Genomic DNA, 15,083 nt, shown 5'->3' on the forward strand with positions numbered 1-15,083 from the left:
CCATGACACTTGCTGAGTGGCCTGGGGCCAGGAACCATTTCTCAGTTTAACCTATTTAACTGGATATTTTGAGGCTAAAATGGTGAGCGGGAGCTAAAGCGTTTTGGAGGAAAGCATAGGATGCAAATACCAGAAGCTGCTGTAGGAGAGGAACTGTGAGTAAAATTAAGGGAGGGGTGATTCTAGGACTAAGGTAAAACTGTGATGCTCCCTTGTAATTTTTGCTAATAGATGCTGTATGTTGTTCAAGTAATCTTCTTATTGGGATTTTGAGTTTTGTTCTATTAGTTCCCGCCACCCCCATACTATGGCTCCAATGCTTCCCTTCTGGTTCCCTCTGTCAGTGGCTCCTCCCTGTCCTACCAATCTGAATCAGGTTTGAAATATTCTTTCCTATTGTCACCCTCAGGCACCTCCTGGAGCGACTGGCTGCCACCACTCCTCCTTGTCTAGCCAGTCCCTGACATCAGGATACTGCCAAAAGCTTGTTTGTCTTTCTTTGACCTCTCTCATTGCTTGAGTTTTGTGAGATCATCTTTCCTGATGATACTTACTTTCAGGAGCTCCGCTGTTACACATATCTGTCTTGCAGCAGGATATCTTGCTGTGTACACTGATGAGGTTATGGAGGAACTGGCATAGTCTGCATCACACAACTCTGTATCGATGCAGGACTTGATAACCATTTTTGACCCCAAAAGTGCTATAAAAGAAAAAATTGGAAAAGGAAATAACTAGACCTGGAGATAGGGCTGGTCCACCCATGAGGCTCCTGCCCACCTAGCAGTTTGAAAGCACGTCAAAGTGCAATTAGATAAATAGGTACCACTCCGGTGGGAAGGTAAACGGTGTTTCCGTGCGCTGCTCTGGTACGCCAGAAGCGGCTTAGTCATGCTGGCACATGACCCGGAAGCTGTACGCCGGCTCCCTTGGCCAATAAAGCGAGTTGAGCGCCGCAACCCCAGAGTCGGTCACGACTGGACCTAATGGTCAGGGGTCCCTTTACCTTTATGTGGCAGGATCCACAGGGGCATGCGATCTGACCACCAAGAAAAGCATTGCCTGCTGCTGCTGCCTTTGAAGCTGTGGTGTGATCCTTGGAGGCAAGATCTGCCACCTCCTCGTCAGTTCCTCTCCCCCATTTGAGCCACCCCATGTCCCTGTTGTTCGTTGCAGGGATCTTGGAGCTTCTTCCTTTTTCTTTTTTAATATGTTAATTAAAATTTCTTTTTTCCTTTATAACATCCAAATAAAATTTCCTCATCACATATATGTTTGCTCAAATTGAGCATTGACTTCCTCCCGTCCCCCTCCCTGACTTCCATATGCAATCACTTTTATCTTCTCATTTCTAAATCACCCTGTTTACTTTATCTCCATACTTAAAAGACTTACTTCTAATATTTATATCCAGGTATCAAATCATAACCTAACAAAATATTTTAAATCAATCCTGTAAATGTTTTAAAATGTTTGTAATGTTCATTCATATATTGTACAAATTTACTCCAGTCCTTTTCAAACACTTTTTCTCGCTGGTTTTGGATTTCTCCCATCAGTCTCGCCAGCTCAGCGTATTCAATCATCTTTGTCTGTCATTCTTTCAACGTTGGAAGTTCCTGCTGCTTCCATTTCTGGGCTAAAAGTATCCTTTCTGCCGCGGTAGCATACATAAATATATTTATGTCTTTTGGGGAATTTTTTCACCTATTATCCCTAATAAAAAAGCCTCTAGTTTTTTACTAAAATTATTTTTGAAAATCTTTCTCAGTTCATTATATATCACATCCCAGTAGGCTTTAATCTTAGGACACATCCACCACATATGAAAGAAGTTCCCTTCCCTCTCCTTACATTTTCAACATACCTTATCTTGAATTCTATATATTTAAGCAAATACCACCTCGGAGCTCCTTTCTGGGGCTCCCTCCACCTCGCGGGTGTCCGTGCAGGCACATTGCCTCTTTCCTTGTGCGTGATGTGGTTGTGGAACTTGCCATTCTTCTGACAGAAGATGCTGTATGTGGGCATGGGGGGACAAAAATGGTGGGAGTGTCAGTTGTGGGGAGTGAGAAATGTCCCTATTTTCATCTGAGGAATGCTGGAGGGTATGCAGTGGCTATTGAACATCAATATGAAGGTGCTGGGAACAGTCATTTGGAGTTCTGGAGTGAAGTGTCTTCCATATGTTGAAGATACCCAACTCTAGAAACTCCATAGCACAAACTCTGGATTGGTGCCTGGATGCCATGGTGCATAACAGCCTATAAACTGAGCTTGACCCATGAAAAACTAGAGGCTTATGACTAAGTGATTTCCGGGTCTTGGAGATAGGTCAATTGCTTGGCAGCCTGGACACAGGGGTTCATGCACTGGTAACCTAAAGACTTGACATTGGCAGTATGCAGTGGGGCTGTCTTTGTATCAGGTCCAGAAGCTGCAGCTATTGCAGAACACAACAGCCAGAGTGCTCATAGCAGCAGGCTACTGGCCACATGTCACTCTGTTGCTGAGAAATTGGCACTGGTTGCCAATTTGCTGCCAGGTAACATTCAAGGTGCTTATGTCTATTTCCACAGATTCCTGAGCAATGTGAGCCCAAAGGGCCTTGAGGAGTGTGCAAACCCTTATGCTACACCTCAAGCAGTGAGTTTCTTTGATGGGGCAATTCTTGTAGCTCCCTACACATCTGAGGTTTAGTCAGCCTTCAATTCACATTAAGCCATTAGTGCAACAGGACAGAGAAAAGCTGTTATTCCTTTCTTATAACACTAGAATTTGTGGGCAGCCAATGGCAGTGAATGCCAGAAGATTTGAGAAAGATGGAAGAAAGTACAGTGGTTATGAATGGGATCTTTTCCGGAGGCCTGGCCATATCCCAAAATCTTCATAACCTGAGGCCCCCTTTCTGCACATGCGTGCGGCGCTGTGGAGCACTTCTGCTGAAGAAACATGGTTTCACAATTTCTTTCTAAAATCACCAAGCTGTTCATTTGGCTGAGTAAGGGAAGCCAAAGGAGAGAGAGAAACGGGAAACTATGGAGGCCTTGAGTAATCTATACCAGGAGTGGGGAATCACTGACCTGGGGGCCAAATGCAGCCACTGCATGCCCCTCCACAGGGCCTATGGGGGGGGAGGTAGTACATCCCTGTTTGGGATCACAAGGGGGACATCAGAAAATGTTTGCATATTTTGTGTGAAGACTAGCATTTATATTTTGACTACATAAAATGCCACGGGGCCTCTTCCTCCCTCTGCTTCCTCTTCTGTCAACATGCCGCTGCTTTCTTGACCCCATGGAAATAGAGAGTTGGCGCTGAAGTCCTGGTGAAAGGTAGCGTGACTGGGCATGGTGAGAGGTGAATGAGAAGGCGGACTTCCCTTGCCTCTCCTGTGGACTATGTGCTCTGCTCTCTGAGGGGACTGCCACCCGCCTGTGAAGTGTGGGATATTTACCATGCAGCGAAACCAACACTGCATGTTTGCTGGATAGGCAAATGACAGGAGCTGAAGCCCTCTGAGTATTTTCCTGTGTGGTTCCTAGAAGGAAATCTGAAAGACACTCCCACTGTGCCCCATTTGTTGAGGGTGTGGGCACTTCCTCTTCCTTTTTGCTCTCTCATCATTATTCTTCCAGCAATGTAGAACCATTTGCTTGTCTGAGCTCCAAAGCTCAGACTCCACCATCAGCTTGACCAAAGTATGTCTTTGTAACTGGATTACCATTTTAAGCCTCTGGACAAAGCTGCTGTATCTGTTACTCTTCAGCAAGTATTCTGAATGAGTATATTTTATCTTTACCTTTTGCAAGCAAGAATCTGTGTGATTATTGTTTTAAGGGGGGGGGAGGAAAGACTTTTTAAGCAGCAAGGGGATACACTCTGCTGAACTTACAAACATGAGGAAGGGAGGATAATATCTAATAAATACAACTTTTCCGAGCATCAATACACATCTCGACTTGAAGGGCAGCAGGTGATGGCCTGACGTGATGTCATACCATCATGTTGTGCTTGTGTGCGGTGGGCACCCACATACTGGGGCTCAGGTTGGTGCCTCTGGTCACAGGTTTCTCCTCCTCCTCCTGCAACAGGCTACTCCCCTTCTCCCCCCCCAAAAAAAATAATCCCAGGAGGGGCATGAAAAGAGTAGAGGTGAGATCAGCTGCACACAGTCTCAGACATGGAAAAAGCCCTGGATAGCAGACTTAGGCAGATGTGAGGTGTTTGGGGATCGTCTTGGTAACTGATTTCATGGACTAAAACCCACTGGAAATGAGCTGTTGTATTCATCTGGCCTGACACTCTGTGAAAATAGTGTTTTTACTAAGAAAGAGTTAACTCAAACTTTTGTGGAACCAGGAGAAACCTGAGTCCCCCTAAAAAAAGGAGGCAAAGCTTGCTGGCTCTCTTTAACTGTGAGGCCGAATTGTCTGCCTCAACATTCAGTCTGAGCTGTTACATGACTGAAATGTGTCCCAGTATAGGACTGTCATTGATTAATCTCCCCCAGGAATTTCATAACGACACTTTAAGAAGTACCTGAATTTGTACAAGAGGGACAGGCCACAACAAACTTTAAAGTAAATACCTTAGAATATTTACATGGTTTTGCAGAAGAAAATATGCTGCACTCATTGACTGAGTCTTAAAGAATTCCTGAAGTATTAGCTTTGGTGGGGGTTGCGCAGCACATCTGCTGTGGCACTCCCCGTTTTACCTCTAGTGGCGAAATGGGATAGACCATTCTTGACAGCAAGGCAGCCCAAAGTCTGCCATTCTTCTCTGGTAGGGACTTTATCTTCCTTCCATTTCTTTTTCCTCCCCATTTTAGCTTAAGTGGAGAAATGGGATGCACCACCCAAAGTCGGCTAATATTAATTGATTAAAATTGGAGCTGAAAGTCTGGCCAGGGATTTCACCCCTGCCCGCTGCCAAAGCTATCTCCCACCTCCAAGCACTATTATTTTGCCCAAGAAATGTTGCTTTTGGTAAAATGATACAACATACATGATTTGCCATATATATTTATTTTGGACATGATTCAATGACGTCATTTGCGCATGAAAGTCAAATACAGCCTGTCTTTGAGGAGGAGCTTCTAGACTTCTAGAAAGAAAGCCTGGGAGCCCTCAGGCTGAGACCTCCCCTTCTTCAACCCCTAGGCGAAACGGTGGTGTCTTCTGTGGCATCATCACCCATTGCCTCAGTGCACTCTAATTGAGTGATCTCAAATCCCAATGATCCAAGAACAGTCTCTTGCAACCAATCAATGTAACACACATTAGCTGTTGCACAGCCTCGGACAGCGCCCAGGATGCTGCTTCCCCCTGTTGGGAAAAACAGACACACATATTTTTGGAATCCAAATCCCACTCCCTCAAACAGAAGGGTGGGCAACTTTTTTCAGACCAAGAGCCTTTTTCCAGTCTGGATGACCTTCTGGGAGGTCCACATGCCAATGGAAACATATGTAAAATTCACCTTTACACGGCAGGCTATTTTCTAGATACATTCACACACCCCTCTCTGTTCTCCCTCCAGGTAACCAAGATTCAGGGGCAACAATCCAGCCAGGCCAAAGCATACAGGTAGGGTATGAAGTGGGGCTTGTGAAGGGTGTGGCCTAGGGAAAGGAGGTGTGGCTAAGGAGGATCCCAAAGGCCAGAGAGAGAGAGTCCTAGAGGAATGCCTTTGGCCCCTGGGCCTGTGGGTCTCCATCCTACCCCTCCCCCCCCAATTTAAAGTGCAAATTTAAAGATGTATTTTTATTTAACAAAATCTATGCTTTAAATGTGTAGTACAGATGGGGCACTAGCTGCACTCCATCATACAAGACTCACCGAAGTCCAAGCTAGCCGCAAGGTAGAAGCATTGATCCTCATCATTTCTGCAGCTGACCGTCTTATTGCTCTCACACTCATCTGAAAAGATGTTGATGCAACTCGGGCACTTTAGCCCATTGGGCTCCCTCGTCTCACTCTCAGGCACTGGAAAACAATCACCACACCAACATTGCAATTAGTCAATGTATTTCTTTTGCAGATGCAAACCACAACTTGCTGTACGTGAGGGGTGGGAATTGTGCTTCCCCTTCCAAGATGGATGTGTACCACCTTCTAGCACTTCTGCAAGTGGAGTGCTTCAGCCATGCTCCATTCATCCTGGGCTACATTAAGGCATGGTGCAAGAGATTTCTGACTGGGGCCATATTCACAGCAAACATTTCAAGCACAGGGATATAACTTTAAGCAATTGGGCTTAGCACTGAGCACCACTGGGGGGCATTCTGAGAGACAAAATGGTAGCCATGGATACACACAAATGATGATAAAATTCTACAAAATGGCACTCTTCCCAAGAGCGGGAAAGAGAAAGAAAGCTCTTAGTAGTTTTATCCTTAAAAATCACTTGTGGGAAAACATGTGCTTAGTTTTGGTAAAATCATGATTTCACCTAAGAAAAAATGCCAGCTAATAAGAGCTATTGTGTGGGGTTTGTTTGCTAATCCATAGCTCTGTGAGGGGAATAGGGCTTTTCCAATTAACCCTCAGCACCCTTAAGAAACTACCACTCCCAGAATTCTTTGTCCTAGTGTTGTTATAGTGTTTACAATAAAAGCTTACACCAGGGTGTTGTGAATGCTAAGGCGAACCATAAAATGGTGCCTCCTCCCACCAAGGAAGGAGGGGTGAGTGAAGATCTACATCAGGAACAAGGGAATGTGAACATCTACATCAGGAACAAGGGTGGGAGGAGACCAGAGGTCAAATCTGTACTTGAGCCACGACACTTGCTGTGTGATCTGGGGCCAGACACTGCCCCTTAGCCTAACTTATTTTACACGGGTGTTTGAGGCTAAAATGGTGAACAGGAGAGCCAGACACGACACCTTAAGCTCTTTGAAGGAAAGAGTAGGGTTGTAAATATCAGAAGCTGCTGCAGGAGAGGGACTGTGAGTAACATCATGTGAGGAATGTTTCTAGGACTAAGGTAGAACTGTGAAGCTTCCTTGTAATATTTGCTCATGAATGCTGAATGCTGTTCAAGTAATCTTGTTATTGATACATGGTTTTGGGTTTTGTTCTATCTGCAGTCTTTCTTTTACTATGCTATGTTGTTTAATAATACAAATATCCTCTTAGAAAGCACTGTTCTGTTGGCGAAGACAGGAGCCCATGTTGCGGATGTTTGTAGAAGGCCTGGCCAATCCAGAGGTATCATACTGCCTTCTCACTCGCTGGATCATCACCTTGTCATGGTGAGTGGGTTTGCACGCTATCAAAAATGATCTTGTGAAGCTCCTGTCAGAAGTCTCTAACAGTAATAATGAATGACTTTCAACCCCCCAAATAAAGCTCAAATAAATTGTCTTTCCTAGTGTCACCCTCAGGCACCTCCTGGAGTGACTGGCTGCCACCACTCCTCCTTGTCTAGCCAGTCCCTGACATCAGGACACTGCGAAAAACTTGTTTGTCTTTCTTTGACATCTCTCATTACTTGAGTTTCACGGGACCAGCTTTCCTGATGATGATACTTACTTTCAGGAGGTCCGCTGTTGCACATATCTGTATTGCAGCAGGTTGACTTGCTGTGCAAGTATATTGATGAGGTTATGGAGACACTGGCATAGTTTTCCTCACACAACTCTGTATCGATGCAGGACTTGAGAACCAATTTTGACCCCAAAAGTGCTATAAAAGAAAGAATTGGAATAGGAAACAACTAGACATGGAGATAGGGCTGGTCCACCCATGAGGCAAGGATTGATGATCACCTTATGTGGCAGGATCCAGAGGGGCAGGGGATCTGACCACCAAGAAAAGCATCGCCTGATGCTGCTGCCTTTGAAGCTATGGTGTGATCCTTGGAGGCAAGATCTGCCACCTCCTCGTCAGTTCCTCTCCCCCAGCTGAGCCACCCCATGTCCCTGTTGTTCGTGACAGGGACCTTGGAGCTCCTTCCTTTTTCTTTTTTAATATAATGTTTATTAAAATTTCTTTTTTCCTTTATAACAACCAAATAAAATTTCTACGTCACATATATATGTTTGCTCAAATTGAGCATTGACTTCCTCCCGTCCCCCTCCCTGACTTCCATATGCATTCACTTTTATTTTGCATTTCTAAATCACCCTATTTACTTTATCTCCATACTTAAAAGACTTACTTCTAATATTTATAAACAGGTATCAAATCATAACCTAACAAAATATTTTAAATCAATCCTGCAAATGTTTTAAAATGTTTGCAATGTCTATTCATATATGGTACAAATCTACTGCAGTCCTTTTCAAACAGTTCGTCTCGCTGGTTTCAGATTTCACCCATCGTAATTTAAAAGGTAATGGGGCTCCTGACCATTAGGTCCAGTCGTGACCGACTCTGGGGTTGCGATGCTCATCTCGCTTTATTGGCCGAGGGAGCCGGCGTACAGCTTCCAGGTCATGTTCCAGCAGGACTAAGCCACTTCTGGCGAACCAGAGCAGTGCACAGAAATGCCATTTACGTTGACGCCAGACCTATTTACCTTGACCTATTTATCTACTTGTACTTTGACATGCTTTCGAACTGCTAGGTTGGCTGGAGCAGGGACCGAGCAACGGGAGCTCACCCCGTCGCGGGGATTCGAACCACTGACATTCTGATCAGCAAGTCCCTAGGCTCTGTGGTTTAAATAACAGCGCCACCCGCATCAAATACCACCTCGGAGCTCCTTTCTGAGACTCCCTCCGCCTCGCTGGTGCCCGTGCAGGCACACTGCCTCTTTCCTTGTGGGGTGGTCATTCGCAAAGCGCAGGCTGCAAAGCCACCCTACCAGTGCCTTGCAGGGCTGCCTGCACTGCCTGGCTGCCTTTGACTGGCAGAGTGGGCTCTGTCTTTCCTCCTGTGCTGAAAACGGCAGCCAGGTGGCAGCCAAAGCTGTCTCTGGCTGGAGCCTGCACTCCACCCAGGCTCTTGCAGCTGGGGAGGGGGAGCACTTTAACTGAGCCCCTGCCCCACTACTGGCTCATTTGGGGTTTCCGCAAAATTGCTGGGCTGAGGCGAGGGCAGCGGTGTGCTCTTAACCCAAGCAGTTTAAGGAGGGAGGGAGGAATAACCTTTATAAGCCTCATCATGCAGCTTGTTTCTCCCACTGCCGGTATGAAGGACAGAACACGATGGTGATTTTACTCAGCGATATATCTTTAATGAAACTGCCACCCCTTCTGAGTTCGTCTGCCTCCAGCTCCAGGTTGCTGCTTGTTTTGTTTTTCCTCAGTGTGCTGGGTGCTGGAGCCAGAGGGACTCGGGATAGGCAGGGTTTCCCCCACTGATTTACTGCTGAGTGAAGCTGTCATCACAGTCTGCCCCTCATACCAGTCCTGGGGCGATATAGCAATAAATCGCCCAGGCCTAATCTTCAGTCACCCCTTTCTTCCGGGTCTGCGGGGTGGGGAACATTTCATGGTTTGCCTCAGGTATCCAATTGTCTTGAGCAGGACCTGCTTGGAGTAGAAAGAGATTTCTCCAGTTTTATTTATTTATTTGTTGAATGTGAGTCAGGAATGGAGAACCTTTGGCTGTCCAGAGGTTTCTACCACCCTTCTCCTTATCGAATGGGACCAGTTCAGGAGGTTTCATGGGAAGGAATTCATCAATGAAATAAGTTTTGTGGCTGCCCAGGTAACTGGACAGGGTGGATTAAAATCAATTATTTTTTTTTTAAATAAAAATAATCAGATTTTAAAATTTAAATCAGAATTTTTAAATTTTAAATTGGTCTTTTAAAATTTAAATTGTATTTTTTAAAAAAAAATGCTTTTGGTGGAAAAATCTTTCTAAAGATAGTTTTCTATTTAAGTTACATTATAGTCCAAAGGCTATCCTCATCAGGAAATAAGGATTTGTTTTAAGTTTTTCATGTGTGCTATAACTCCCTCCAATGTATTTCTTAAAAAAACATTTAACCACATCAGTTAACAAACATGGATACATATGTTATAATGTTATTGTTTTAGTTAAATAATTTGTTTAAATTGTTATTAATTAAATGATTATTTTTCCCTTCCAATAAAGTACAGCAGAAAATTGTCCAAATATAAACAGTTAATTTATTAAACCTCACAAAAATTTCATAATTATCTGTCAATGTATTTCTAATAGTATAACCAAATCAGTAATTTTTGATATAACTGTAAAAACTACTCTGAAAATTTATTATTCCAAAAACAAAACCTTCATCTCGCTGCAAATATTAAGATTATACCAGCAAGAATGAGTCTTTCTGTAAAAATAAATAAATGAAATCAAGTCTTACTGACTAGTAATTGAAGTCATGATTGAAATCAAAACCACCCTGTAACTGGACCAATGAGAGTCGGTGATGGAGCTCATAAAGGGAGCATGTACCACAGGCAATTAGGAAGGGGCAATATGTCAGCCCGGTTCAGGGAAGTTTTTAACATGTGATATTTTAGTGTATTTTTGGTTTCTATGGAAGCCGCCCAGAGTGGCTGGGGAAACCCAGCCAGATGGGCGGTGTACAAATAATAAATTATTATTATTATGATTATGTCAGTGTCAGTTTCTCTTGGTTTCTTATTTTAAGTTCATTTCTCCACATTTTCATATCAGTTGCCAACTCCCCCCACCCCCCATCAAAATTTAGTGTGAATGTAATTTTTACTCTTAGGCCCTATCTGCAGGGTCATACTGATTTAAGTAGTCATGGTGTCATGGTTTCCCCCATGGGGGTGGGGGGATGTTTGTTGACCATATTGTCTGTGAATCCTGGCAAACTCTGCTTTGCAGGTCATTTTTCACTTGGCCTGGGAGATGGGAACCTGACAGACTCACTCCAACTACAAGAGCTGTTGTACGTTATTGTATGCACACTTTACCCTAGTGTGTGCATTTGTCTATTGATTACATGGCTGGACAACTGAATTGCAAAAATGGGAGAAGGGCAGATTCTGAAGGATGGCTTTGTTTTGCTCTGCCAATTGAGTAAATGCACCTTAAAATATGAACTGACTTGAATTTCTTCCCTGCTCCTACAGGCAATGCAGAACCTAGAACACCACTTTATGTAAAGTCATGTTCCGTGGCTTGTGGCTAAGATATGGCCTTAGAAAGTGAGTCAGGGTGTTTATGTTTTGGTGATCAAAGAGGATGAAAGTTCTTCTCACTTACACAGTTTGCCTACTCCACTGGCAGACAAGCAGGACTGGTCACTGGAATCGTCACACTCCTCAGTGGTGGCATTTCTGCAATACTTTCCTTGACTGAAACAAGACTCACATATCAGAGATGCCACTGCAGACAGGGGGGAAAATGGATTTGGAAAACATTAGTAACTGTGTAGGAGGAATAGCTCTGCGTCAAGGTACATGAACACAACACTTTCTGCTCCAAACTTCATCTTACAAGAGGTAACAAAGGCCATCGACTTGGATAGCTTCAAAAGCAGACTAGATAAATACATGGCTACCATCCTCGATATATTTTTTCTGCAACATTGGAGGCACTATTTGTCTGAAAACTAGTTACTGGAAACCGCATAAAGGGAGCTGTTGCACTCAGATCTTTCTTACGGGCTTCCCTTAGGACCCATGGCAAGAACAAGAGGTTAGACTAGATGGACCATTGTTCAGCTACATAATGCTTTCTATATATATTCCCTCTGTAGTTCTTAAACTCTGTGAATAGGGGTGGGTCTTGCATAGACCAGAGAATGACTGTCCAAGATGGCTCCTGCAGGCTGAGGGAGAGAACCAGTAGAGAAGGTGTGGGGAAACCTTTAACCCTCCTTAAGTTGTTGTACTACAACTCCCATCAGCACCAGCAAACATGACAGACTCTGGTAAGCACATCTGGTACCCCTGGCATCTGACTCCACTCAGAGATTCGGGTGGTGTGTAACATCAGGAAACGTATTGTTTGCATGGGGGGCCGGGTAATTCCCCTCCAAAATATGAGAAGAATTGTGCCTATACATTGTCTCCTATCATAAGTTTCTACAAATGCAAGAAACTTACTCTTTGCTTTAAATATGAACCAGGATTCTGGTTTATCGAAGAGTGAATTATTGCCTTTCTTGTTCCCCCAATGTACTTGGGGATGCCACAGCTCTCTGTACGCATTTGGTTAAATAAAAATTGAAATTTGGGAACAAAACAATATATCATTGAGGATCCTTTGTAATCTGGCCTTGTGCTTTATTCCTCTCCCTTTCAAAGGAACCACAAGTCCTGGTTCCTTCCTCATCCTGCTTTAATGGCTGACCGCCCCCCCCACTTCGTTCCTTCCTGGAAACATGACGAACAGCACAGCAGTTGTGGTTCTGCTCACCTGGAGGAAGCAGGACCAAGAGGAGGCAGGAGATCAGGAGTGTCTTCATCATTCTAGAGAGCTGAAGAGGCAGGAAGGAGTTCGAGAACAGCACTGGGCCAAGCAAGGAACTGATGCATGAAGAGGCTTAGTTGGAGGAATTTATAGAGGATTGCAAGGAGCACTTTGCCAGCACCCAGGAACAATGGATTCAGCACAGTGTCATAAATTGCTAGAATTCTAATCATGCTATACCATAATATAAAGCACAGTGTTGAAAAGCAATTAAATCTCTTCCCCCTTCCAAGGACACGTCCCTCCTAATCTGTTCCAGCCTCAATTTCTCAACCCTGGATGTGGGGAAACGGGTCCCATCAGGTTACAGCACTGAAATTGGATTAGCTTTCTGGAAGCCAAGGCAGTATCCCTGACAGTATGAACTTTTTTGAAAGGGGGACAAATGTCTCTCCACAGTTTCCTTTGTGGTACAGTAATAAAATGCACAGTGACCCGGATCCCCTCACTCCCATTAAATGCACTTGTTTGGGGTAAGGAATTGGTCCACTTGCTCTTTAAAATAAGTTTGTTAGAGTTAAGAGAGTCCCATGGACTGCAAAAAGATCAAACCTATCCATTCTGAAGAAATCAGCCCTGAGTGCTCACTGGAAGGACAGATCCTGAAGCTGAGACTCCGATACTTTGGCCACCTCATGAGTAGAGAAGACTCCCTGGAATAGACCCTGATGCTGGGAAAGATTGAGGGCAGGAGAAGGGTACAACAGAAGACGAGATTGTTGGACAGTGTTCTCGAAGCTATTAACATGAATTTGACCAAACTGTGGGAGGCAGTGGTTGACCGGAGTGCCTGGTGTGCTCTGGTCCAGGGGGTCACGAAGAGTCGGACACGACTAAACAACAACAGAGTTAAGTGCAGGTGGGTGTGGGTTGCAGGTCTGGGTCCTGACTCACACCGAAATTGCAGATTTAAGGGACTATCTTTTACTGGATATACGCAAGCACAGCTCCACGTCCTTTGCTTTGGTTTCTCTTGCGATGCTGATGAAAACTCAAAGACATCATGAATGATGTGGATTTGGCATTTGGACAATGAGAGATGGAGAGTGGCAGCACCACAGATGTCCTGGGAGAGTTTTCTTGCTGCAAAGTTAGTACAGTGGTACCTCGGGTTACAGATGCTTCAGGTTACAGGCTCTGCTAACTCAGAAATAGTACCTTGGGTTAAGAACTTTGCTTCAGGATGAGAACAAAAATCAGGTGGCAGCAGCTCGGTGGCAGCGGGATGCCCCATTAGCTAAAGTGGTACCTCAGGTTAAGAACAGTTTCTGGTTAAGAACGGACCTCCGGAATGAATTAAGTTCTTAACCAGAGGTACTACTGTATACTATATCCTATTGCTGACACAGCTTAATTAACACAACTTAACAGCATCTGCTATACTGTTTCACAGTATACCACTGTATTATGTATATATTTGTGTAATATATAATGCTGCTACATAATTTACTGTAGGCTTAGATTCTTCAAATTGTTTCTTCCAAGAAGAATGGGACTCCGAGATGTTGGTAATCACAATGGAGGGGGTGGGGAGAGTGACATTGGGCTCATGTCCTCTTCCTTCACCATCTTCTTCTTCATATTATAAGAGGGAATCATTATAAGATGATGTACCGATGTTATTTCACTCTGAAGAGCTTAGATCGAATATATAAAAATGTACCAAAAAAATGTTGGAAATGTAAGAAATACATGGGGCCATTCTGTCACATGTGGTAGACCTGTAGGAAGGCTAAGGTTTTTGGGGGTATGATATATAATATAGGGAGGGGTGGGAATCAAACTGACTTTTCCAAGAGTCCAGAACCCTTCTGGCAGGTGATATTGGTCAGCAAAATCACAAACTCTGTTTATGTATGCAGCTATAGTGGCAAGGGATCTTTATGCTCAGAGGTGTAAAGTTGTGAGAATACCCTGAAGGGAAGAATGGATGGTGAAAGCCTTAGAATATGCAGAGATGGCAAAGGTAAAGCAGAAGAGGTTGCTAAAACTGAGGCTCTTCCTCACATAATGCATTGCATCTGAGGGGCAAGCAGAGGGCAAGGCCTCCCTGGGCGGCATGGAGGGGAGAGTGCAAAGAGTCTAGATTTCCCTTCTACCCCAAAGATCTTTTATGTTTGTGTCCAATGTTGCCACTTTCTAAAATTTATTTATTGGTGCATGCTTTTCTCTAGTAAATGAAATAAAATAAATAAAATTAAACTGGGATAATGGGGTATTCTCAGGTCAGTGGAGGATGTACGTGCTGTGTCCTGTTCATGATGTGGTTGTGGAACTTGCCATTCTTCTGACAGAAAATGCTGTGTGGGGATATGGGGAGGGGGACAAAAATGGGAGGAGTGTCAGTTGTGGGGAGTGAGAAATGTCCATGTTTTCATCTGAGGAATGTTGGAGGGTATGCAGTGGCTCTTGAACATCAATATGAAGCTGTTGGGAAGAGTCAATTGGAGTTTTGGAGTGAAACTCTGGATTGGTTCTTGGATGCCATGGTGCATGACAGCCAACAAATTGAGCTTGAACCGTGAAAAACTGGAGGCCTTATGAATGATTTCTGGGTCAATTGCTTGGCAGCCTGGACGCAGTGGTTCATGCAGTGGTAACTTCAAGACACCAGCATGCAGTGGGACAGTGGGACTGTCTTTGTATCAGGTCCGGAAGCTGCAGCTATTGCAGGACACAACAGCCAGAGTGCTCATA

At 44.2% G+C, this 15,083-nt stretch overlaps 1 protein-coding gene across 1 annotated transcript; it reads right to left on the reverse strand.

Moving 5' to 3' along the window:
- Window positions 1-509: 509 nt before the first annotated feature.
- LOC310768146 (phospholipase A2 inhibitor NAI-like) lies at window positions 510-12,520 on the reverse strand (the record flags this gene model as incomplete). Its single annotated transcript, XM_083625861.1, has 5 exons — window positions 12,333-12,520; window positions 11,175-11,297; window positions 7,542-7,694; window positions 5,844-5,990; window positions 510-703 (listed from the first exon to the last, which is right to left on the reverse strand). The coding sequence occupies exons 1-5, from the start codon at window positions 12,382-12,384 to the stop codon at window positions 510-512; spliced, it is 669 nt and encodes a 222-aa protein (XP_083481987.1). The 5' UTR covers window positions 12,385-12,520.
- Window positions 12,521-15,083: the final 2,563 nt, after the last annotated feature.

Source organism: Podarcis filfolensis, assembly GCF_964270895.1.
Source record: "Podarcis filfolensis genome assembly, chromosome: 8".
Taxonomy (NCBI): domain Eukaryota; kingdom Metazoa; phylum Chordata; class Lepidosauria; order Squamata; family Lacertidae; genus Podarcis; species Podarcis filfolensis.